The sequence below is a fragment of the Leptidea sinapis genome, chromosome 1 (assembly GCF_905404315.1).
Source record: "Leptidea sinapis chromosome 1, ilLepSina1.1, whole genome shotgun sequence".
Classification (NCBI taxonomy): domain Eukaryota; kingdom Metazoa; phylum Arthropoda; class Insecta; order Lepidoptera; family Pieridae; genus Leptidea; species Leptidea sinapis.
Genome location: NC_066265.1, coordinates 4,863,240 through 4,888,077, shown reverse-complemented (window position 1 = coordinate 4,888,077; position 24,838 = coordinate 4,863,240). Strand labels below are relative to the sequence as shown.

General features: G+C 34.5%; 3 protein-coding genes across 3 annotated transcripts; 1 reads left to right on the top strand and 2 right to left on the bottom strand.

Annotated features, from left to right (window-relative positions):
• Positions 1 to 11,757: 11,757 nt before the first annotated feature.
• Positions 11,758 to 13,726, bottom strand: LOC126969055 (mediator of RNA polymerase II transcription subunit 10). The gene is made up of 3 exons (XM_050814352.1): positions 13,286 to 13,726; positions 13,036 to 13,119; positions 11,758 to 12,025 (listed from the first exon to the last, which is right to left on the bottom strand). Exons 1-3 carry the CDS (start codon positions 13,405 to 13,407, stop codon positions 11,836 to 11,838), a joined length of 396 nt encoding a protein of 131 aa, XP_050670309.1. The 5' UTR covers positions 13,408 to 13,726; the 3' UTR covers positions 11,758 to 11,835.
• Positions 13,727 to 16,373: 2,647 nt separating this feature from the next.
• Positions 16,374 to 17,650, top strand: LOC126968933 (mitochondrial thiamine pyrophosphate carrier-like). The gene has a single exon (XM_050814146.1). The coding sequence runs from the start codon at positions 16,688 to 16,690 to the stop codon at positions 17,648 to 17,650; it is 963 nt and encodes a 320-aa protein (XP_050670103.1). The 5' UTR covers positions 16,374 to 16,687.
• On the bottom strand, positions 17,636 to 24,617 carry LOC126968909 (uncharacterized). The gene is made up of 3 exons (XM_050814099.1): positions 24,398 to 24,617; positions 21,356 to 21,537; positions 17,636 to 20,176 (listed from the first exon to the last, which is right to left on the bottom strand). Exons 1-3 carry the CDS (start codon positions 24,477 to 24,479, stop codon positions 19,370 to 19,372), a joined length of 1,071 nt encoding a protein of 356 aa, XP_050670056.1. The 5' UTR covers positions 24,480 to 24,617; the 3' UTR covers positions 17,636 to 19,369.
• Between the last annotated feature and the right edge of the window lie 221 nt (positions 24,618 to 24,838).

The window sequence follows — 24,838 nt, the reverse complement described above, 5'->3', positions numbered from 1 at the left end:
CTTCGTTATATAAAACTTAGCTTCGTTTCTCTTTGAATATAAGTGAAGTGTCATCCGCAAACAATACCATCTTGTGTTTTTTTTCTACAAGGTTAGGTAGATCATTTATATAAATGAGGAAGAGGAAGGGTCCAAGAATAGACCCTTGTGGTACCCCCATACCGAGAGGAGTCCCAGGAGATCTCCTGTATTCACCTCGACCCTCTGAATCCTATTATTTAAATATGAGATCAGAAGATCGAGTGCAGATCCTCTTATACCATAGTGGCATAGCTTCCTGACCAGCGTTGAATGTTGAACACAATCAAAAGCCTTTGCCTTATAAATCACAGAAGATACCAAGTGCATTCTGTGATTCCTCCCAGGCCTCAAAAATATTCCTGATGAGTTCAACACCTGCATCCGTAGTCGAGCGTCCCCTAGTAAAGCCAAATTGTTTTATATGAAGTAACTTATAAGTGTTAAAGTGAGTAAGCGTAAGGGTCGGCAACACCGAAACAGGGCGATAGGTATTCGGGTCAGAAAAAGTATAATATAAGAACTCACTAACTGACAAAAACAGAACTATGAATTAAGCTACTTTCAGTTTTCGTAATATTGTTTTTCCTATATCATCTTAAATATGATTACGAAAGAAAATTAAAATACTATTATATTTCTGAATATAAGTATTTATTATTAAAATCAAGACAGTTTTTTAAATATTAACAAGTTATAATTTAAAATAAACTTAATATGTGAAGTAAATGAATTCTAGCCATTGGGCCTTTGATCGAGGTGTGAATTAAGTATTTCTTAAAATAGAAGTCTATTTTAAAAAATACGTCCTATTTGAAAATAAATACTTAATGGTTTATTTTGTGGAAAAACGGGCTCATGCCCGTCGTTTCCATCAAGTAAACCATGAGGAAAGTAATTGTTCATTATTTCACTACTTTGATTATTTTTGAAAAGTTTACAAAGTGATTTAATGATTTTAATAGAACCAATAGTGCCAAAATTGTAATTATAAACTTTATGCTTACGTAATAACTTCCAAATTAGAGCAGCTAGATATAAGTGAGTTTTTGCATTTTATATAGCTCGTCAAGACTATGTTCGCGCAGTTATTTTTATTAACTGTTCTTAATGATTTTTTGCACTTAGTGATTCCTTGCAGTAAACCGACGATATAGAAACTTATATTATAATACATATTATAATTATTATAGACCCTTCACCTTTCGTTCGATTCTCGGTAGAGCGTCATCTCCCTAAAGGGAGTTAGATTGAGAATTAGATTTCATAATTTAATTTTTCTAACTCTGCATACACATACGCCACACAACATAATTAAGCAAGTTCGTGGCGTGTCGTGCAGAGGTGTAATTAAACGGCAGGAATCAGGCACAACAGTTCTTTGGAACACCTCCCCGTGACTAATGATGCTACGTCTCTGCACAACGCCAAGTGATGGTTTTGATAGAGTACTGGATTCCCGACAATTCGAGCAGGTCTGCGTTGCACGTGATTTAATGGTAACGTAAGAGCTAATACTGGGGTGCACCAGATTAAAGTTGAGAATGATTCTCGTTATGTGGCCAGATCCGCGCCTTAGCAGTCAAATTGGGCCAGCATGAAGTGTTCCAGACTACTTTAAAAAATGTATGTAAAGACAGACCTGTTATCATTCATTCAGAAAGGACAAGCGATATAGAACTTAGGCTGAGATAGAATTGGACAGGGCTATTGATCTTGTATCTGTATCGCGTAACCCATTTTATTTTTTGTACCAATGTCAACTTTGGGACAAATAAAAAAAGAGCTGTCATGTCATCGGTTGGCGATTAGCTTGCGAAGTGTATTTTTGTGATTTTATTGTTTTATAACATTTTTAGTGTGATATAGGTATTCCTTTACAGTTATAAAAGTTAACAATATGATTGGGTGCAGTGTGTCTTACTGCCAAAGTCGTAGTTAATAGAAAAAATCAAGGAGTTCGCTTCCATGCGTAAGTATTACTTTTCACGTAATGTTTTCAATCTGATGTGAAACAAGCTCGGCTTAAATAAAGTTTATATGAAATATTCTTTCCAATAATATTGATTTTACATCCATAGTCACCTATTTACAGTAAATTTATCGTAATTAAAATAAACATGATAACATAAAACAGAGACAACGAGAATGTTGCCATAAAATAGATGTAATTTTACCCATGTTATATCGTTTTTATTTATACGATGTTTTTTGTCAATTTTATTAAAGTAGCATACAGCATGTATTTATTTACATCGGCATTTCTATGGAATAAGGAAATTAGAACGATATTTGTACGTTTTCCGATAGTTGATAATAATATACGGGGCATATAACTATGTGTAATAAGACAATATGACAATAAACAACAATGGATAAATGAAACAGGACGAACAGATTTATGGGTGCTAAGTTAGTATGTTTATGCCACTTTAATGCGACACAAAAAATCAAAACAAACAGTGAAGCTTATTCGCCAGGTCAAGTCAAGATTATTTGCGTCGGTTTCCTAATCGCCTGTTACCTCTTGAATCATTTTTAATAGAGTGCATAGAATGTCCTGAAAGACGAATGACTTGCAAATTTTGGTGTCAAATTAGGCGATTTCTCGCTAGCCATTTTACTAATCGCAGGCGAGAGGACCCAGTACAACGTCAGTTGATATCTAATAGGTATATAATATAATCTATCTATATATATAAAAATGAATTGCTGTTCGTTAGTCTCGGTAAAACTCTAGAACGGCTGGACCGATTTGGCTAATTTTGGTCTTGAATTATTTGTGGAAGTCCAGAGAAGGTTTAAAAGGAATATATGAATAGATAGGAAAATGCTGCTAAATTAAATAAAAACAACAAATTTGTTTTTCCTTTGATGTGTCCATACATAATTTCTATGAGAGAATTTATTGACGCACGGTTTGACAGTTCTGCTGCGAAACAATTTCATTACGACAGCAGGGTGCATATTTTACGAAGTAATTTTTGATGTTATGATATATTATTGACATATTCATATATAAACATTATTTAATTTATTATATACAGAACAACGTCTGTCGGGTAAGCTAGTATATTATAAAAACAAAATGCATTGACGTACTTTATAGTAGTGCATCTAGTTCTTTGTGAATCTAGTTCTTTACAGAACTAGATTCACAATTGCATAATAAAAGGTCGTTAAAAATGTTCGAGCGGCGCTGTATTATATTAGTATACGTAACAAAACACAATATCAGGGTGCCAATTCCTCATTACTTAATTTTACAGTACTTAATTTTAAAATATACATTTTATATATAAATTTTTACAGTACCTAATTTTAAAATATACGCTGTTCATCAAAATGAAGCTCCTCCATATTTCAATTCAAATTAATAACTAAACTATAAACGTGGGTGTATTATATCATGTATTTTTAGTCTATCTATCGGTGAGTTCAATTTGAATGTTTTTAGCCGCATGATATAATATGGTACACTGGCCTACAAAAGTAAGTATCACACTTTTCAAATTAATTTTTTTTCTTAACTATAGAAGGTAGAGATTTAAGATTAAAAACGTTTTGTTGCAAATTTTATAGGCTTTAATTCTTAGAAACTAAAATTATACATTAGTAACATTTTTAACTTAAAAAAGATAAAACAATAAAAATATACATTATTAGTTTGGTGTAAAAAAATCAACTAAAATGTATTACATGTTATTTAATTTTTAATAACTGGTATTGCTTCCTCGAGCTCTGATTACAGCTTCGAGCCGGTTTGGCATACTGAACACTAGGTTTCGGAGCCGATGTTGGGGAATATTCTCCCATTCTTCTACCAGGGTCTGCTTTAGTGCCCTGAGAGTAGTAGGTGGTGGTCTGCGATTTCTGACTAGCCTCCCAAGCTCATCCCAGGCGTGTTCAATCGGGTTGAGATCAGGACTTCTTGATGGCCAAGCCATCACGCTGATACCGACCTCCTGAATATACTCTTGTACGATATGAGCCGTGTGTGGCCGGGCATTATCATGCATCAGCATCGATCCATCACCCATATTTGCTAAATACGGCCCTGCATACTCATTGAGAAACTCTTGAGCATATCTTTGCCCAATGAGGGTGCCATTTTCTATGGCTACTAGCTCTGTGCGACCTTCTGAAGATATGCCAGCCCATACATGTACACTGCCGCCACCGTATGTGACTCTTTCTGAGATGCAGGCTTGAAGGTATCGCTCACCAAGTCGCCTGTAAACACTTCGCCTTCCATCAGAAGTGTAAAGGGAGAATCGAGACTCATCTGCAAACAAAATTCTTGGCCATTCTTCTTCATCCCACTGCATGTGTTCACGGGCGTATCGCAGTCTCGCTACTCGATGCTGTCTCTCGAGTTTTGGGCCACTCGCTGGTCTTCGGGGTTTCAAATTTGCTTCAGCAAGTCTTCTTCTCACTCTACTGTCACTAATGTAGTCCCTCCGGGTCTGAAGCAGCTGTTGCTGGACTTCAACTGCATTTTGGTGGCGATTTATTAACACAGTGGAAATAATATAACGATCTTCTCGGGCACTGGCACACCTGGGTCTGCCATTACAAGGTCTCCTCAGATGGTGTCCAGTCTCTTCGTACCTTCGCTTTACCTTCTGGACCGTTCGTACCGTCACACGCACCATTCTTGCAATGCGATGCATACTGATGCCTAGTTCCAGAAAAGCCATGATCCTAGCACATTCTTCAACTGAAAAAGGCATGATAAATAAATGTTATGTGCTTTTAAGCATAAATTTTTAAAACAAGACCCATCGATCTTGAAAAAAATTTAAAACAGAAAGAAAAATGTGAATGGTAAAATTGTAATTCGGAAACGTCCACTTTGAAAAAGGAATGGTTTTGTTTTTGGAGTTTTTTTTTTCAGCCAATTCTTAAAAGAAGGTGACCGACTATAAAGTTTTTATGTACAAAATTAAATTCTCTTTGGAGTCCTTTTTATTTCGAAAGTAGGTATATCTTGTGAACTTAAAACGTTAATTTTAAAAGTGTGATACTTACTTTTGAAGGCCAGTGTAGTTGCTTGTCTTGTCCAATAGAATAAAATTTTGTGAATTTCCTTTCAATGCTTTCGATCCGATCCTTATGAACTTGGTAGACAGGGTTCCAAATTGCCGTAGCATATTCAAGTTTGCTTCTAACTAGTGTAGAAAACAAATTTTTTTTCGTTTTAAGCTTTTTGAAAGGCTTCGCGTTTCTGAACAAAAATCCTAGCATCTTGCGCGCTGATCTGCAAGTGATTTCGACATGAACATTAAATCGTAGTTTTGCGTCTAGTGTAATTCCTAGATCACGTACAGTTTCAAGTTTCTGCAGTGGGCAGTTGCTAATTGTATATTTGTGATCGATTGGAGAGCGTGTACGAGTGAAGCTAATAATGGAACATTTTGCAGGATTTAGATCCATGCCATTTAAATTACACCAGTCAGCAATTCTATCAATATCTTCCTGCAAGGATAAAGCGTCATCATGAGTTAGGATTTCTTTTTAAGCTTTAGATCGTCTGCAAAAATCAAGCATTTAGAATTTATTACACATTTGGTGATGTCGTTTATAATAATATTGAATAATAGTGGCCCCAAAATTGAGCCCTGAGGAACATCCGATGTAACTTTGAATGGTTGAGAACAATAGCCCTTTAAAGCAACACATGAACGTCTTTCCGCGAGATATAATGAGAGCCATGATAAAATTGATCCACCAAAGCCAAAAGAGGAAAGCTTTGCAACTAGCAATCTATGATTAACTTTGTCGAAAGCCTTCGAGGAATCTATTTAAATAGCACCGACTTGTCTACGAGTTTTAATTTCAGGATGACTTCCTCGACTGTGACATAAACACGTCACAGAAAGGTATCAGATTTAGGTTGAACATAAATATTGGCGTTTGGGGATAGATCCCCAAACGCCACTTACGATACTATAGATAGTATCGTAAACTGAAGCAAAAAACATTGCAAAAAAATTGCATGCACTTGGCCCATCAGTAGCTACCCTGTCATTATAGACCATTTTAGGAATGAAAATGTGTTTGGTAAATTTTTTAGATGAGTCCAAAAATATTTTGGATTATTTTTCAAGTTGTTTTCGATTGATTCTATATACGAGGGGCGGTCAAAAAGTTCGCGGAATGGCGGGGTTGGCGGGGGTGAGGTCGCTCCTCCAGGTAGCCGCTACTTGAGTAACTCATAATTACTATATATGCCAATTTCTAGCCTAATTGGGTCATTAGCTTTCGAGTTACAAACGAGTGAACAAGTAAATCGGGAACAAACTAGCCACTATGGAGAAAATTGAACATCGCGCCGTCGTAAAGTTCCTCACCAAACAAGGAAAAACGCCTCAAACTATTTTGCAAGAGATGTTAGCTGTTTACGGAGACTCTGCTCCTGGTAAAACCATGATTTACAAATGGCACGGCCTTTTCAAGCAAGGAAGGGAGTCAATTGAAGATGATCCTCGACCTGGACGGCCCATTGAGGCCACTACGCCGGAAATCATTGAAAAAGTTGAAAAACTTGTATTGGAAGACGGAAGGTTGAAGAAGAAACAACTTGCAGCATCAGTTGGAGTATCAGAAACCACAATTTTAAATATTCTTCATCAACATCTTGGCATGAGTAAAGTGTGTTCAAGGTGGGTCCCGAGAATGCTCACGCCGCTGCAAAAACGTGAGCGCGTCAACTGTTCCCGCGAGTATTTGGACCGCTGTGGAGAAGTTAGGGAAGAAATTATGGCCCGAATTGTAACCGGTGATGAAACTTGGGTTCACCACTATGAGCCTGAGTCAAAGCAGGAGTCGATGCAGTGGCACAAAAAAGGCACACCACCCCCAAAAAAATTTAAAGTGTCGCAATCGGCCGGAAAGATCATGGCGACTATTTTTTGGGATACTGAAGGTATTCTTTTGATCGATTATAAAGAACGTGGTGTTTCTATAACGGGAGAGTACTACGCTTCCCTATTGGACCGATTAAAAGAAGCTATTAAAGAAAAAAGAAGAGGAAAACTGACAAAAGGTGTACTCCTTTTGCACGACAACGCGCCCGTTCACACGAGTCATGTTGCGACGGCTGCCATTCATCGATGCGGTTTTGAACAACTACGCCATCCACCCTACAGTCCAGACCTGGCCCCTAGCGATTTTTATTTATTCCCAAAGATGAAGAAAGAGCTGCGTGGAAAAAAATTTAGAGACGATGATGAAGTCAAGTCGGCGATTTCGGCGTATTTTGACGCCCAAGACAAAACCTATTTTTTCGACGGTATTAATAAGTTATATGCCAGATCCCAAAAATGTATTCGTGTTAAGGGGGAATATATTGAAAAGGAAAAATAACATAATGTATCATTTCATCTTTTTTCCCAGTCATTCCGCGAACTTTTTGACCTCCCCTCGTAATTATTATAGCATTCTTTAATTAGGCTATTACTGATAGTTCTTAAGGTTTCGATTTTAAGTTTGTGTAATGGATTATTGTAATATTTTGCTTTTATCCTTATCTTATTCTTGAGCTTTAATATCGAATTAAGTTTATTGCTGTACCATATAGGATAATTTTTATCTCCAGTTTTAGCCTTAGGAACGTGTTTTCCAATTATTGAGTTAAGTCTATCATAAAAAATATCAAGCATTTACATTGTCACAGCAAGCAAAGAGATCTACCCATGGTGTATTTTCTAGATCTTTAAAAATAGCATCATAGTTGGCCTTATAAAAATTATACTTTTCAACATGCCTATCCTTAATGTTGCCTACTACATCTGATTTGAGGCATATTTATAACGGTGGATGATGATCGTCAACTATACTGATGGGGTAGGCAACTTTATTAACAGTGGCTTGGGTGGTGTTTGACAGGACCAGATCGAGCAATCTTTCGTTGGTGTTGAGTATGGAATTAAATTGTTTGAGTTCGTGTTCTTCAATGAAGTCTACAATGATAGAATCTAGACTGCAACAACACGATGGATATAAGTAGTTTAACACGTGCAGTTTTGACCATGTTAAACTACCCATATTAAAGTCTCCTACAACAAAAACCTGTTCGTTTTTATTCTGCGTGCCATGTGTCAAAAATCGTGAAATGTAAGTTTTTACCGTTTTTTTACGATGCCTATATTTTGGTTTAAGCTACATATGTTTCGAAAGCTCATTTATAACTAATTATTTATTAATTTGTTTAGTACAAATTCTTTTAGTATTTTGCTTCTTGATTGTGGATTAAGTTGAAATTGGTAGGTATTTCCTTACTGAGGAGAATTGAACTGGTTGTTTCAACTCTCCTCCTTTTAAATTTTATATCAGGGAGCAGTCAATAGGTAAATAACGGGACAAACATGTTTTTTTCTTTCTACTACTTCGTGTTTGAATATTTTCAAAAATCGGTACCTAAATTATTAGTTTCACCCCGTTTTTCGAAAACCGAGTTTTCATCAGATCTTGACGTTTCAAGATCATAGGAAGTTATCCTGTCTATTCCAGCGATGGTGTCCGTGCGTCTGTATGTGTGTGTATGGATGTAAACTTCTGAACGGCTCGACCGATTTTATCGCGGTTGGCGCCATTTGAAAGGGCTTGACCAAACATAGATTTTGAATACAATTCGGACCAGTAGATTTTAAGAAATCTAAAAAAACTACGAAAAAAGTTTTATTCATCTGGTTTTTATTGCAACAACAATTAAACGGCTTTACCGATCGATTCCAAAAACTACTCAGCTCTTAACATCAAAAACCACGTTGATCACCACCAAGCCGGTAAAAATCGGTTGATTCGTTAGTGAGTTATAGTTGACGAAAGAAAACAGAAGAAATTCCGAGTTCGATCAACTGAAACTCAAAAATTCTTTATGAGGCTCAACAAAGTGCGTCGAATGCCGCGTAAAAATCGGTTCAAATTAAAAAAATTGTGTTTTATTAAAGTTTCATCAGACATGATTTTCAGAATGACTTTTTTAAATTAGGTAGGTACTTACTCGTTTTTCGAAAACGAGTTTTCATCTCGACGTTTTAAAGTCCTAGGAAGCTTCCCTGACTATTCTCGCGATGGTCTCTACATCATACGTACATCTGTATTTATGTATGGGTGTGTGTGTATTGATATGTGTAACTCTTGTAACTTTTGATTTTATCGCAGTTGGCGCCATTCAAAAATGCATGACCAAGCTTAGATTTCGAACAAAATTCGGACCGGTAGATCTTGAGAAATCTCAAAACAACTAGTTACGAAAGTAATAAATATTCTAAATGTGTTTTTTTTTGGAATAGTTTCGACTGAAAACTGCGTGAAAATCGGTTTATTCATTCAAAAGTAATCGCGGTTAAAAATGTTTTTATTTGAATTTCATCAGACTAAGAACTTAGAACAGCTAACTCTGTGAGCTCAACACAAATTATATTCTTTGAGCTCAAAATCGTCATACAAATTGAAGCGTTTAGGTATGATTAGCGAGAAGTTGCGGGTATGGCCTTTAGAGTTATAACCTGATTAAAGTTTTTTTGTACCTCCTTGAAAAGTTTAATAATAAGTAATAAATAGGTACCTCCAAATTATATCATCACTTTGATTTCACAGACCTTAATAGTTTTCAAAAATCATTTATTTATTTACCACACACAGCAACTATCATTACAGGTATTACCTAATGCGACAGTTACAAACAACAAGAATAACATATATACAAACAACAAACAAATCAATCTAAAACTAATCATACAATAGCAGTAATTAATAAACCAAACATTACATTAGCAAAAATACATCACACCAGAAAATTCAACTATTTACCATAACATACTACATATAACAATACCCTTGCGAGTTCACTCGACGTACACCCAAAAATGTCCACTTTGTTGTGGAGTTCATTTATACGGCGAAGGGCTCTAGTTAAAGGCGACTTTGCCGACACATTTGTTGTCGCAATCAGAATGGATAGTACTGGCGGGTGCTTCCCGCGCAACAACTTCACGAGATACGCTACAAAAAAAAAACCCTACGGACGCTCGCTCAACTCAGTATACCCTACCATACCCAGCACGAAAAGTGTCGGGTACATGAGTGGGTAAAATGGGTATACCCCATATAACTTGAAGTATAGGTGCCTGATGAATCTGTTTTGGACACGCTCTAACATCAACCTGTATTTATCCTTATAAGGGGCCCATATCGCCGAGTTGTACTCCAAACGACTCCTTACTAGTGCAGTATCATATGTTTTCAACTCTCCTCGAGCCCTGTTTCATCTTACCTTGGTATGAGGGGTGTTGAAACGAGTTGACTTGTTACGATTAAATCGATTCATCACCACAATATTCAACGCTTACAATTTCTTTATGTTAGTCATACATTCAAGTGTAAAGAATGGTTAATCGATTGGTACTAATAGGTATCATATGATTTCTGTGTACAGTATTTGGTGTATGAAACAATTTATGTGAAAATTGTTTTAACTCCCCTCGGCCCCTACGATTTCCGTCTGTTTCCTGTGTGATATTTTTTTTCCGTTTCTTTGAAATAAGTTACTACATTACAATTGTTGGAGAGGGAACATGTTCTTCAAATAGATTTTCGTCTTTCAATTTTAAATGTGTATTTTTTTTATGAATAGTCGAGACGACCAAGGCGTTCAGCTGATGGTAGGCGTATCAATACGCTTTAATTTTGAAAAACCTAATAAATTTGAGTAGGTACCTAAGTACCTACTCCGAAAATATTTCACTATTGTATAATCCATGTGGGGGTTAAAATTATCATAAATATTCACCTATATCACCTCCTAACGGTATTACCAATACCGTAATAAATATACAGTATTTACGAAAGTGGTGAGGCAACCGCCAATGGATATCCACCAAGGCAGACGAGATCGAGCAGACAAGAGACCAGCCTTTAAGTCACTAGTGGGTAATAAAATAGAGACTATGCTTCAAGCTTGAAGGTCCCTAAGCCATATCGGTTCGGGAAATCTGCAGCCAGTAATTGATTCCATATAGTTGCAAAAAGCTTCTACCAAAACAAATGTAGAATACCAGAAGTAACAGAATACAATAATTTCACATTTTAATGTAATATCTAGTGGAATTGGGCTGCTGAATGTATCAACCTAAACATCTTCTCTGAGCACTCCTTGTAGAATATAGATGCATCCCATATATGCAGAAGCAAGATTTAAGGAAGGTTTGAAGTGGTTTACATATTTATTATATATTAATGATATAAGAAAAGTGATGTAGAGAGGTATATAATACTAGGTGTATCCATCCTCCATAAGTGACAGTAAAAAGTATTAATTGTGATTTTATTCTAATATGTTCTTTGATGAATGTAAGTTTAACACATTTATAAAAAAAAGACTAAATAAAAGGATTATATAATCTCTTTAATAAGGATTAAATTTTAACAAGAACTATTGAGGAAAATAAACATTACTCTGTGTTCCTATTTTTTTTTGTTTTGTACTCTTTTAAGCCATAGATTTGGTAAGTTAAACAATAATAATTTGTGGCAAATGTATTTTATTTAAATTTGTTAATTTAAATATTTATCTAAGATATCAGTATCTATCAGAAAAAATTGCTGTATAACTTTCATACAAGCATGCCATTTAGCATTTAATATTATATTTGCCCCTGAATTGCTATGCTGTTATTATGGTTGGCTGTAAAATTCACTACACATAAAAAGGATTTATAATCACACAAAAAATACATTAAAACGGTTTTATCAGATTTGAAATTACTTTCTTTAAATAAAACTACAATAACTGAACAACATCTCCGGTACTTATTCACCACCTCTTATTGCTTTATACTTATTTATTTCATTGGGAAATGTTTTGGACAGTTCACCTAGCAGGTGACTTTTGAATCTTTTGTATGAGTCAATTTTTCCCTTAACTTCTTCATTCTTGGCTAAAGCTTTGTCAATACAGTCCTTGGTATATAACTGTGGATTGCGGCCTTGATCTATGTAACTGGAAAAAACAACAGAAATATAAGTAATATTGTTAACCTACTAGTAACTTTTGATACTAAGGCGACCTCATAACAACCAACTGACGGAGCTTTTATAAACTGCCAAGCAACAAAAAATTGCAATATTCCTTATATTAAACTATGGAACAAGGTCACCAATCTCATGAGATCATTTAGCAAATCAGGGGTTAATCAATAAAATGGTCAAAAGCATCAATACATTGATTATTTTATGTATTTGTTTATTTTGTCACCTAGGAATTTATTCCCTAGAATTCCATATAAATTCCCATTCCATTTTCACAGTTTCTGTGTTCACCACATATTTACGGAATGTGTACCTCCCAAATAAAGAGCTTTTTCTGTTTATACAGTGCAAACTCATTCTATCCAATCTTAAGGAACCTTCCTCGATCAAGTGTTTTGTGAAGAACAACAAAACACAAAATTTCACTCATTTTATTACTTTGAATAGGCAATGAAATTTTCAGTTTCAAAGCTGGTATATATGACTTAAAATACACACTATGTGCCAAATGTGTTTAGTAACCTAGACCAAAACTCCCAGGAACAATCTAATCTAAGAGTAATTGCACACATATTTCAGGAAATTAACAACATTGGTATAACACCTTAGGGTGTCTATCTACATAATTTTGGCACCTCGAAAATATGGTTTGAACTGTTTGTAAGCTGCTTATATAAACAATAAACACTACTTAACATTTCTATAAATATTGGTTGTGATCTAAATATCACCATATTAATTATTCTTAGTAAAGCTTAGTAAAGAATGCCTGTTGCACTATATAGATTATAAAGATATGTAATGATGTAAACCAGCCAAATTGAACTCTTTTCAATGTTATAACAAACCAAATTATGAAGTTTACATTGTAATATTTATCAGGAAGAAAATGTTAGGGCAACATAATGATAAGTGATTAACATAAATTGTGAATTATAACAATTATAAAAACAAATTATCATATTATATCACTACACTTACTCAAATACTTCTGTTGGTACATGAATATCTTGAACTTGCGATTTCAATTTATCCACTTCCTGCAATCCAGTTACTAAGGACTGACTGAAAGTAGCATATTATTATTTTAAATTAGAAAATGATTGAAAAAACCAGTTGAAAAAAAAGAATTTTGTAATAAACCAACTCTTAAAGCAATATGTTGCTATATTAAATACATTTAGCAGGGCGCAGACATAAAAAATAGTATGATATTATAAATTATACACACATTTTCTGGTTTAAAACGCTTTGTCCCTGAGGCTGGAAGTCACTCACTATAATTCTTATTTGTCTCACATTTTCAATAAACATTTCCAATTGCGTCTCCAGGTTTTCCAACGGTGACGACATGGTGAGCACAGAACACTTTTACTCTAACGAGATGGTGAGTGATTTAGTTAAGACTTAGTACTTACTGTTAAGTTTATAGAAAATATTTTAATGATACATTCATCAGAGCTTTCAATTCAAATTATTTGAATTCAGAAACTCAAAAAGGGAATTGGATGATTGAATAAGAAAATCAAAGATAGGCAACAAATTTGAAATATTTACATCAAAAAACTAATCTAAACACTAAACGTAAACAATAATATTCAATTATTCAATAGGTACAAATTTCAATTTCAATGTAATTTCATTTCTGAATTTGAAGTTCAATTCCAGTTTCTACTACCGTTCTGTCATTAGATTGTTAATTTTGTGTCATAACATTAAATGTCAATGCCATTGCCATCTGGCCACCTCAGAAACAGGCACGTGCTAGCTCGATATAATCGATAAATATCGAGTGATATTTTGGAATGCAATACTACACGTTTGATATGGATCATGAGAAGGGTAATTTCTGTAAATTTAAAAGTATGAGATTTGCAGGAATAATTTAACATGAGAATAAATAGTATATTCTTTTTTTTACAAAAAAAACTAGCTGACCCAGCAAACGTTGTATTGCCGATATTAAAATCGCGATACAAAAGTAACCGTTGATCGTAGATGGGTGAAAATTTGAAGTTGTATGTATTTTTTAATGTTGACTCATAATCAAATAAATTTAAAAGAAATGTCAGAAAAAATTAAAAAAATAAATTTCGTGTGGACCACCCTTAACATTTAGGGGTATGAAAAATAGATGCTGGCCGATTCTCAGACCTACTCAATATGCTCACAAAATTTCATGAGAATCGGTCAAGCCGTTTCGGAGGAGTACGGGAACGAACATTGTGACACGAGAATTTTATATATAAGATAAGCGTTATCGATTATTACGTCCAATACTATAACGTGTCAGTCATCGAGCTGTCAAAAAACTATTATTATATTATAATGGACAAAGTATTTTTATTTTATCGGAAAACTTATAATTAGTTTATGAATAAGTAAGTACATATTTAAAGACTCAAGGCTTATTACAAATTTTCTCAAATAGTATAATAATGATAATAATTAAAAATAAAAATAAATATAATTAAATTAAAATAGCCACTTAAAATTAGCTGATTACTGATATAGTAATAAAAAGTGATTTTATCACATGTATGTCAAATAATTTATTCAAATAATATCCCATAATAATTGATCTGTTATCGCTAAAATCAGTTTTGTTGAAGTCAGGCTAGCGAAACACTTTAGAAAAAAGCGATTCACTCGATTGTATGCAACGTGCAGTCTTTGACAGATTGACAGTGGACGGGTATAATCTTGTTAAAAAAAGGAGACAGATGTAATCCACTACGTTATAAGCAACTGTTCGCTTTCAAACTTAGCCGAAGGTTGAACTTCGTGGCCAATCGCGATACTGTAATTACAACTACGTCAAACTTATGTCAAATGACTGCACGTTTCATACTAAATTTCAATTTTTACTCAGGCGCACTCACCTCTTACCTCTGCTCCACCTCCACCCAAGTGGTAACTTCTTGTGGGAGGTTAAGCCGCTTCGTTACGGTACGCGATACTTCCGTCAGAAAAAAATAAGTGAAACAATTTTTAACTGTTATAATTAAATGGTTTAAAAAAATGGTTCTAATTGCTCAGTAATATTTTTTGGAAATCTCCAAGTATATTTGTTTTTTTATTACTAGGCTTATAATAAATAATAAAAGCTTTCAGGAATTTTCTGACGGTGCAATCGGCTTAAGCAAATACAGCCATATTGGTTATCATTCAATAATTTATTGTCAAAGCCGTCTTTGCAAGATTTTTAGATACCATACAATGTAAAAAAATTGTTACTATTATTGCTACTATAAGCAATTGTTACTTTAATAGGATTAAATAATTATACTAATAATGTACATAAACAAAATTCTAATGCACTTATTCAAGAATTGTAACTAAGAGTAAAATATATTTTATAAACAATAAAAGATTTTATTCATAAGTTACCTTTACTTACATTAACATGTTAATATACTTAAAATTTACGTAGTAACCTCAGCTTTTCTCAAGTTAAACAATTTCATGTTAATAGTTCAACTTAGATTAATTAAAGTTATCACTTCTGTTGGTCCTCCGAAGATACACACGTTTTCATTAGTTCAGGAAATTCGATAATTACATTTATTTTATTACCAAATTTCATGTCAAATGAAAATGTTAAATTTCCCAATGCATATTAACTAATTGAAAAAAAAAACACTTTTCTGATGGAAGTGGTTCCGTTTATCACTTCTCAAATTCGAAGGCTGATATTTTATGATAGCCCGAAAGTCGGTAAAATTATTAATATAAGGTATTATTAATTATTCGCATTAATTGTTTCAATATAAGGCTACGAACAACAAAATTCTATTATACCATAGCTTAAATAATACATATTAAAATTAAGCTCGCCATTCACGGGCACGCTATCGCTCCAAACGTCTCGTGAACTCTCAAAAATCCGCTCGTGAATGTCAAAAACCCAGCAAATTTGGATTGCGAGTGATAAGAAAAAATGGTATTCCAAATGATCGAAACTTCATCGCGCCACGCCAATTGGCGCGGCTCGTCCCATCGGTGTAGCATGCTCGTGAGTGTGAAAACCAAGCGGTACATCGCGCCATGCCATCGCGCCGAGCCGTTTGTCCCGCACGTGAATACGAAAACCCGCGCTGTCTCAAACCGCTTCGAGTTGTTGGATAATACGCACGGTTGCACACTGCATCGTCAGAGAGTATTATATTCTGTGCTGCATAATGATGAGTAATTGGAAATTCGTAATTGAGTTTATTTCGAAATTTAGGGAATGGTATTGTTTGTGGTAAAATTTTCTCTTTGTGTTTTTTTGCTTTATATACAAACAAACCGCTATGGCAGTTGTATAAAACTCATCATCAGAATCAAAACTCATTTTTAAAAGGGAAATTATTTATAAGAAAGAATCGACCGCTAGTGTCGCTGTGTATACGAATTGGCATTACGCGTTGGTGCGCCCGTGAGTGTGCTAAAATTGTTACAACGCTCGAAATGGCGTGCCCGTGAATGGGGGGCTTAATGTTAATACACTGGTGTTTCAAAAATTGGCGCGAGTTTAAGGTCATAAAAATTGTAAAAAAAATATAAGTACTTTAATCTATAAAGTTTAAATTGTAATAATTAAAAATATGGGAGAACTAATATAATAATAGATTTAATAAAAGTGTAAATCATGGTTCAAAATATACAAGAGATGAAATCGAAAATCACAATAAGCCAAAGTGCCCTCGCCGGAGGAATCGCCGGTGCCGTTACGAGGCTAATAGCTCAACCTCTAGATGTGTTGAAAATAAGATTTCAATTGCAACTAGAACCCATAAAATCTGGCTCCAAATATAGTTCAATTACACAAGCTGTGGTCTCCATCATTAAGGAGGAAGGAATTACAACATTATGGAGTGGGCACATACCAGCACAGCTATTGTCAATTTCGTTTGGTATAGTACAATTTTCACTTTATGAGAAAATGACCCAATTATGTCAAACCAGTGATCAATATTTTTACAATACACATAAACATTATTTGAATTTTTCGAATGGTGCCATTGCTGCTACGGCTGCTACAATTATATCTTTTCCGTTTGATACTGTTAGAACCAGGCTCATAGCAGAACAGAAAACGAATAGGGCATATTCTGGTTTTATTGATGCATTTTCTTCAATGGTTAAGTGTGAAGGGCCTGCTGCATTATTCAAAGGACTAGTACCAACAGTTGCCCAAATTGCACCACATGCTGGAATACAATTTGCTGTGTATAAATTATTTACAGAAAACATATTTCTTAAAATTGATTTCTTTCAAAGGCCAACTACTCTTGGTGGGACTATTGAAGCATCACTAATAGCAAATGTTTTGGCTGGCAGCATCGCTGGCTTTGTTTCAAAAACGATGATATATCCTTTTGATGTTGTGAAAAAGCGACTACAAATTCAAGGTTTTCAGGAGCACAGAAAGGCATTTGGCCGGCAAATGTATTGTAAGGGTTCAATACATTGTATATGGTTGACAATTACAAAGGAAGGTTTTCTAGCATTATACAAAGGTTTAGGCCCCAGTATAGTAAAAGCAATCATTGTTTCAGCATTACATTTTACAGTATATGATGAAATAAAAAACCAATTAATAAGGAAATAGTAATATATTTAAAAATCTTAGAAATTTCGTTTTTACATTATACATTCATTTTAAAAGTGCTCAGACTAATCACTACTAAGGTGATATGCTGTAAAACAGCTTCTTTAGTTAAATAATTATTATAGGATAAATTATTATTTAGTTTTGTAGGCTTGAATTTGATATACTAGTCATTTAACAGTATTGGACAGTGTATTGTTTATTAAAGATTAATTATAAGAAACATAATATTGTATTATTTATCTATTGCTTGTGAACTTATGACACTATTTACATATTGTTCGACAATTTCAATGAAATGACATTACTAAGAGTTAACTGTCAGTCTCTACAAAAATCCATTTGTATGTTGGTATAACACATAAACCACAATAGGCAGCTTAATCTTAATATTAAGGCTTTAACAATAAATAATTAAAATGGTGAACCCTTAAAGTTTTCACCTTCCTCAATAGGAACAGCATACAGTTTGGACAGCATATATTGTCAATGGATATTGTTCAAACCTGAAGACTGTGAATCTTGGAGTACCACAATCATGTGTGCAATTAAAATGTGCTGGATGTCTTCAAAATGCACTGTTATGCAGTTTACTAGTGCCAGAAGAGATCTCTCTTGAGAAGGTTTCGGAATAGAGGAAAATGAACTTTGTACAATCTAAACCCCGGAAGGCTCTAGTTTGCAATTGCCATTTTAGCGGTCACCTGGAAGTCAAATTCAAATTGGCTTTGAAGAAACTGACTTTATTAACAGCTTTATTTATTTAAATCATCCTTACCCATGATTAATTGTTGTTGTTGTTGAAACCAAATAATTTGGGAATTTTTAGAGGTCTTTCATCAGGATGAGGGTAGTAAGTTGACACTATGGATACTCTCTCTTAATGCACTACACACCCTGATGAAGGACCGCCGAATGATCCCAAAATCCAAATTAGTTGGTACCAACAATCTTGAATCTTGAGTAAAGCTGAATTAAATAAATAAACTGGGGGTCTATGATAGACTGACGCAATACTTCTAGACATTACGGTCTAGAGCTCTTTATGGCGCAGGTTTGGCCACACAATATGCATGAGATGCCCATATTGTCGTGGATCAAGTAATTTGAAAACTGCTCTATCACTGGTCATTACATGGAGACGTCGCTTCAGTTTGTGTATTGTACCGTATTGATCACTGAGAGTTGTCGGAAGAGGTGCTTAAGCCGGTCCTTGCAAACGAAATATACATGCCGCAAACATGAATATGTTCGTCACCATCTGGATGTGTGGCGTTCCTCAACATTGCAGTTTTCGTACAACCAAACTGTGGAATAGGATTCCTTGAACGTTACAAATCGGGTACCTACCTTAAAAATAGCGCGTACATCTTCCTAAAAGGTCGGCAACGCTCCTGTGATTTTCCAGGTATTACAAGAGTATGTAGACGGCGGCGATTACGTAATGTCAACCTATTGCTTGGTTGTCCACCTATTTAATAAAAAAATACTTCCACGCAAAAATATTAATTTTTGTGCAAAAGTATTTGAAAAGTACAGTGTATAGAGTAAGATATATCTTGTATGAAGGCGTTGTGTACGTAACATAAGATGTTTGTGAAACTGTATTAATTACTGCCAAACCTACTGAAGTTTGTAACTCGTAACAGAACATGAAAGTAAGTATAACAATATCAACAATGATTATTTTATAGTGTCTTTTATGTATATATATTAATGTCATCCATATGATATTACATAACCCATATTTCTCATCAATGTATCCTTAATTGCTGGTTGTAGTTCTTTTTTCATATATGTAGTTAAAAGCGTCCTTATGCCTTTTGTGAAGATGTCTTCCATTTCCCTGGATATATCTTCGGCGTCATCTAAAGTGTCTTCCGGTCTAAATAGCTTGCTTCTTTCATAATTCAATCTATTGGTTCTAGGTTCATAAGCATCCCAATTATCAGATGCTCTACCAATAGGTTCACTTATATGATCGTCTAAGTTCAGGTCAAATGTGAACTCGTCAGATCTTCGTTTTCGTTTTAGCGGTAGATCGTCTTTATTTCTAATAGAATTCTTATTTATGTACTTTTCGCAGCCATAGGCGTAAACACTTATGAAACCTGGCTCTACAAACTCTGAGTCTGTCTTCACATTGAATTTGCCAGGATGCTGGTTAAGAGGACGTGTGTGGAATCCTATTCCAGCTTTTCGTAGTCTTAATATCATATTGCAGCCATTTCTTCCTCGAATACCTTGGTCATATTCAGCATAATTTCTTCTCAATCTTCGACTTGGTGGGATGGTCCCATCAAGATCCGTCGCATCGTATAAATCGACATTTCCAGAAATGGTTATGTCATGGAAGAGTAGCATGGTATCAAGAGACACGTTTCTAGGATCAAAGTAGCATTTTTCTACTCGTACCCAGTCGCTATTCTGTGGTAATCTTACACGCATCCTTGTCACGTACATGTCTATGGGAGCGCTTCTCATTGTCTGATGTAAGCTGTACCCATTTAGATCTAAGCTCTGACTCTGAAACATGATGATTAAATAATTAGGAATGTTTGCATGTACACAAATACAGAAAACAAATGCGATTCAGTTTGTGTATTATTATAATAATGTATCATAGTCACGATCATTGTACTTTTGCTAACTGTATGGGACAAACGGGTAAAAAAATTGATCGCCGTGAGAAGTGGAGAATCGCAAAATGCCCTATTCAACCCAAGAATTAATTCATAAACTAAGGCTAAAAACATTACTTTATATACATAAACCGTGGTTCGTTGTTCCGTCTAAATTCATTAATTAAGTAAATATTCCTACCACCTGGTATATAAGCTTATACTACGTTATAAGTATGTGATAAAAAAAAATACGGGTTACACTCCGGTAGTGCCAGCAATAGTGAAAACTAGAACATTAAAAATGCACAATTTTTTAATATTTTGGAATGGTTAAGAAATAATTTCGCATGAGTTGCTTTTTTTATCAGTATAAAACTACTAGCGTTTATGTGGTTAAATATTCATTTATTGCGTATCGTACACAAAAATGACAATTTATGTTATAAAAATTTAACACCTCAGAACTATTACAGTTATTTTACATTAAAAAGTGTATCTAAACTAAACTAAAAATATTTCACGGCTAATATTTGATCCGTCCACCTCGCGGTGTTTCGGCTTCGCAATCACTATGACCACTGGTCCAATGACCGTATGAGTTTAAATAGCCGAACTATAATTAGTTAAACTATGAATCTTTCATTCATAATTTCAACGACTGTCTTACGAATTTTCGATCAGGCCATGTGGTGTCACACACAAACTTGTGTCAGGACGCAAGTTTAACATTTTATACCGATCCCAAAAAAAGTGCTCAACGCTGCTAAAGAAGTTTTGACTTCAATAACGAGTCATTACACGCACACGTGAAAAAAAAGATTTTTCCAGCAGGTCAAACACGCAACCAGCTGCTCGATTGGTAGACACCTAAGCTAACCTGCCAATTCGCAACATACAGTGCTTTCCTCGCGCAGTTACTTTCTAGAACCATCTGCAGACTCTGAATACATACTCTTACTCAAGGGCCAGTAACGCAAGACTTCATCCTTGGTGTTGCAGATGGGCGGCAGTTTTCACTTCACATCAGGTGAGACACTTGCCCGTTAGCCCCATATAACATAGTAACATGTAGGAAATTTACCAATGGTGTATCCAAACTCTTTGGCTGATTCCTTTTGCGCCTCTTTAACTGCTCCAGAGCATTTTCAAGCCTCGATGAGCACCTCTCACCAGCTATGGGAACAGTAGTCAGTGGTGGTAGGGATCCAACAGGTACGGGCCTTCCTTCGTAATGCTTCTCGTAAAGTGGTAGGTATCTTAAATCTGAAAGCGTTGTGATGCACTTGTCATATTCATCTCTAAATCATAATTTGTATGAAATGAATTACATTACTCATGCTTACGCCTTACTGAACTCTACAAAAGACCGTACTATATTCAAAGAGGATGTAATTTATTATAGTAGATACGTAATAGCCATATAATTCTGGCATAATAAACAGACAGTTGGTACCGTACGGCTGTTCCTAATATTCAGTCTATCTCTTACTTGAGATAAAAATCGTAACTATCGTTGACTTTTCTGTCCCAATAAACTTATCGACGGTAATTCACCTCATCCCTGCACGCTGTCTGTCAATGGGACGACGTATAACTTACTTACTAGCGAAAGTTTGTATGGAAATTGCAATTCACGCGTCCTAATAAAAGGCGATAAGAATGACTTATCGGGTGTATTGGGACAGCTTCAGATTATTGACAGCTAATTACTGACAGTAGAAGGTTGTAATTTATCTCTATCCGTAGACAGTACTTATATATTGGGAACGGCCGTTCGAATATACAATAATGACCAATTTTGATTTGTCAATTACGTGTTAGCTAGTAGCTTAGTAAAATGCGTAAAAAGCGTGGCTGACTGTTGATGACTTGTTATTCAAAATCGGTTACAGTTGTAATAGATTCGCTTGTCTTTTTCTATCTTGGTCTGCTTTAGAGATTCTCTCTCGCAGGCTGTGTTTGTTTATAAGTAATAAATTTTATAAGTCTATGGTGGGTATCTACGAGTTTCGTTGGCAATAAACTGCTTTGATCTTTCGGACATTTTGTCAGGTATTACAAACCTAGTTCTTAGCGATTGTTTTAACTTATTTTTAGTTCTCATGAATATAAAATAAAACCAAGGGAGTAAATAAGCGCCATGTATACTAAATTGAATAGTGATTACATTATTATTGATGACAGAATAGAGTAGGTATACTATTACTATTATACATTAATTAATGTCTAGCCACGAATATATGGATTTACGCATAGTTTCCATTAGTAGTTTAACTTCAGAATAAGAACTATGTGTCTTGCGATCAGGTGAAGTCTTCCTAAATAGTCCCCAGTAGCTAGTTTTAAAACTGCGATTTATAAACCTTAGTAATTTTGACAAAATCTAACATTTTAATAGTTTTTGTACCTAAATTGAATTGTATTTTTTTCTTATTAACTTTACAAATTATCAGAAATTCACGAATTCATTTATTTAACTTCAATTTATTCTGGTTTTAATTGTACATATCGGAAAGCATTGACTATGTAGGTACGTCTCTCCAGAACTGATACGACATTTAAATTAAATAATTATTATCGAAAAAATTGTCTCACACCGAACATTTCTTGTGGCCAGAACATTTACTGAAGCTACTAAAAGTCCACAAAAAAAATATAATTCTCAAGGGATTATTAACAGTGAGGATGGCAGTGATAAAAATGAACAATCACGTATGAAGCGTGTACCTATCTATCCTTTAAGTTTAGCGAAAAGTTTATGCATGTAGTTTATATTTAATTTTAATAGGAAACTAAGGATAAATAAGGATCTGTAACTACCGGAGAAGCAATTTGAACATCTTGCTAAACCTTCCTACTTCATAGATTCCGTTACATACATAGATAGTCAGATACAGGCGAAGTTTAATTAAACATATCTATCTATAAAAGTTAGTCTTTCCATACGAAACTCACATTGGGGGAGGTGAATGTTAAGTCCAACAGGAATATTATAGCGATATGTATCTTAAAGATTAATGAAAAAAAATTAAAACTTAATTAATCAGAGATTTATTTTAATTATAATACCTAATTATGATACATAAACTGTGTGCATTATTTTATGGAAGAAGTAAAGTTACTACAATATATCTAAGATTAGATAGGTTAACAGGTGGGATTAGATTCATAGTTATTTTACTTAGCATTATTTTGGTTCGTGGTATGTTTTTTCAGATATTATGTTTTAAAATCCCTCAAAGTACGTACATTCTAAACACTATCGTTGTTAAATTGAATATGACATACTTTATAACAATAGATAATAGCAGAAAGTAAAATGAGTGAACAAATAATGCGTCTTGATTTTCTTTTCACTGCCATTGTTTCGTAGCTAATAGCGGAAAAAAGAGAGTTAAGATGAATTTAACGTGATAACGTTATAAACGTAGAGATTATTTATATTGTAAATGTTATTTAGACAAACTGTTTTTGAAGTAAAAACTTCTTTTCATTTGTTATGGGCGAATGGAACCTAGCTGTCACGCTCGGGCATGTATCGCTTTTGCGGGTAATGTTGGTTCAATTTGAAGGGAGCGCGGTAAGACAGAAAAATTCCCGACAAACTAATTTATACACATCTTTACATATAAATAAATTTGGAGTGTCTGTTTGTAATATTGAAATAACGGGTATTTACTACGTGTATATGAATATATAAACGGAAAATATACCAAAATAGCATCTGTTTGGTCCGGCTAATCTCTAAAATGGCTGGACCTATTTTGACGGGACTTTTATTGGCTGATAAAGATGATGATGATGATGTTATAAGGAGTAACTTAGGCTACGTTTATTTTAGAAAAATAAAGTAATGTTGCAATGTCAAGAAACGGGCTAACTCTAAAAATATTTTTGTTGGCAAAACAACGTATGCCGGGTCAGCTAGTTTTAAATATTATTGTAACTTTCCTTCGTCAACCCACCAGTAGGTAATCCAGTAAGTATTACAAGGAATCAATTTTGACTAGAAACGTTTGGTCATAGATAGAATAGCTAAAAACTTATACTATTATCAATAATTAATGAAAGTGTGTTAGTTTTCGATTAATTTTTGAAAATAAAAATAGCAAACATAACATACCCTTTTCAGATTCAGGCAATTGGTTGTCACTAGTTGCATCTGTTTTAACGAACAATATAAAAATCCACCAGAGTATCAACATTATCACAAATCAACGACATGTAATCAGCGTCTAATGTTGTAATATAACGTTGAGGCTGAATAGGCAATTGCTGTGGACTGATTCTTGAAAACAATGGTATTTTTGGCGCGAACAATCACTTTCTGAGTTCCTCTCACGACGAGCTCGAAACAAAGAATAAAATGTGGAAGTTGGTGGACAATACGAAGTGTAACGAATGGAAAACAATCCCCGTTCGCGAAACAGTCAAGCTAATGGTCTTGTATATACGTTTGCGACAACTGTAGGTGACTTTAGGTAGGCCCAGACAACAACAATATGACGAAAATTATTAGAGCGAAAATCTTGCACTAGATTTAAAAAAGATGAATCTCTAATAT

Excerpts from the sequence above, each read along its gene's own strand:
- LOC126968933 (XM_050814146.1), top strand. The coding sequence starts at position 16,688 with ATGGTTCAAAATATACAAGAGATGAAATCGAAAATCACAATAAGCCAA.
- LOC126968909 (XM_050814099.1), bottom strand. The coding sequence starts at position 24,479 with ATGTTGATACTCTGGTGGATTTTTATATTGTTCGTTAAAACAGATGCA. Across the intron at positions 21,538-24,397 it reads ATTGCCTGAATCTGAAAAGG|ATTTAAGATACCTACCACTT; the intron begins GTATGTTATGTT and ends CAACGCTTTCAG. Across the intron at positions 20,177-21,355 it reads AGAGTTTGGATACACCATTG|AGTCAGAGCTTAGATCTAAA; the intron begins GTAAATTTCCTA and ends ATCATGTTTCAG.
- LOC126969055 (XM_050814352.1), bottom strand. The coding sequence starts at position 13,407 with ATGTCGTCACCGTTGGAAAACCTGGAGACGCAATTGGAAATGTTTATT. Across the intron at positions 13,120-13,285 it reads AGCGTTTTAAACCAGAAAAT|TCAGTCCTTAGTAACTGGAT; the intron begins GTGTGTATAATT and ends TGCTACTTTCAG. Across the intron at positions 12,026-13,035 it reads GTACCAACAGAAGTATTTGA|TTACATAGATCAAGGCCGCA; the intron begins GTAAGTGTAGTG and ends TGTTTTTTCCAG.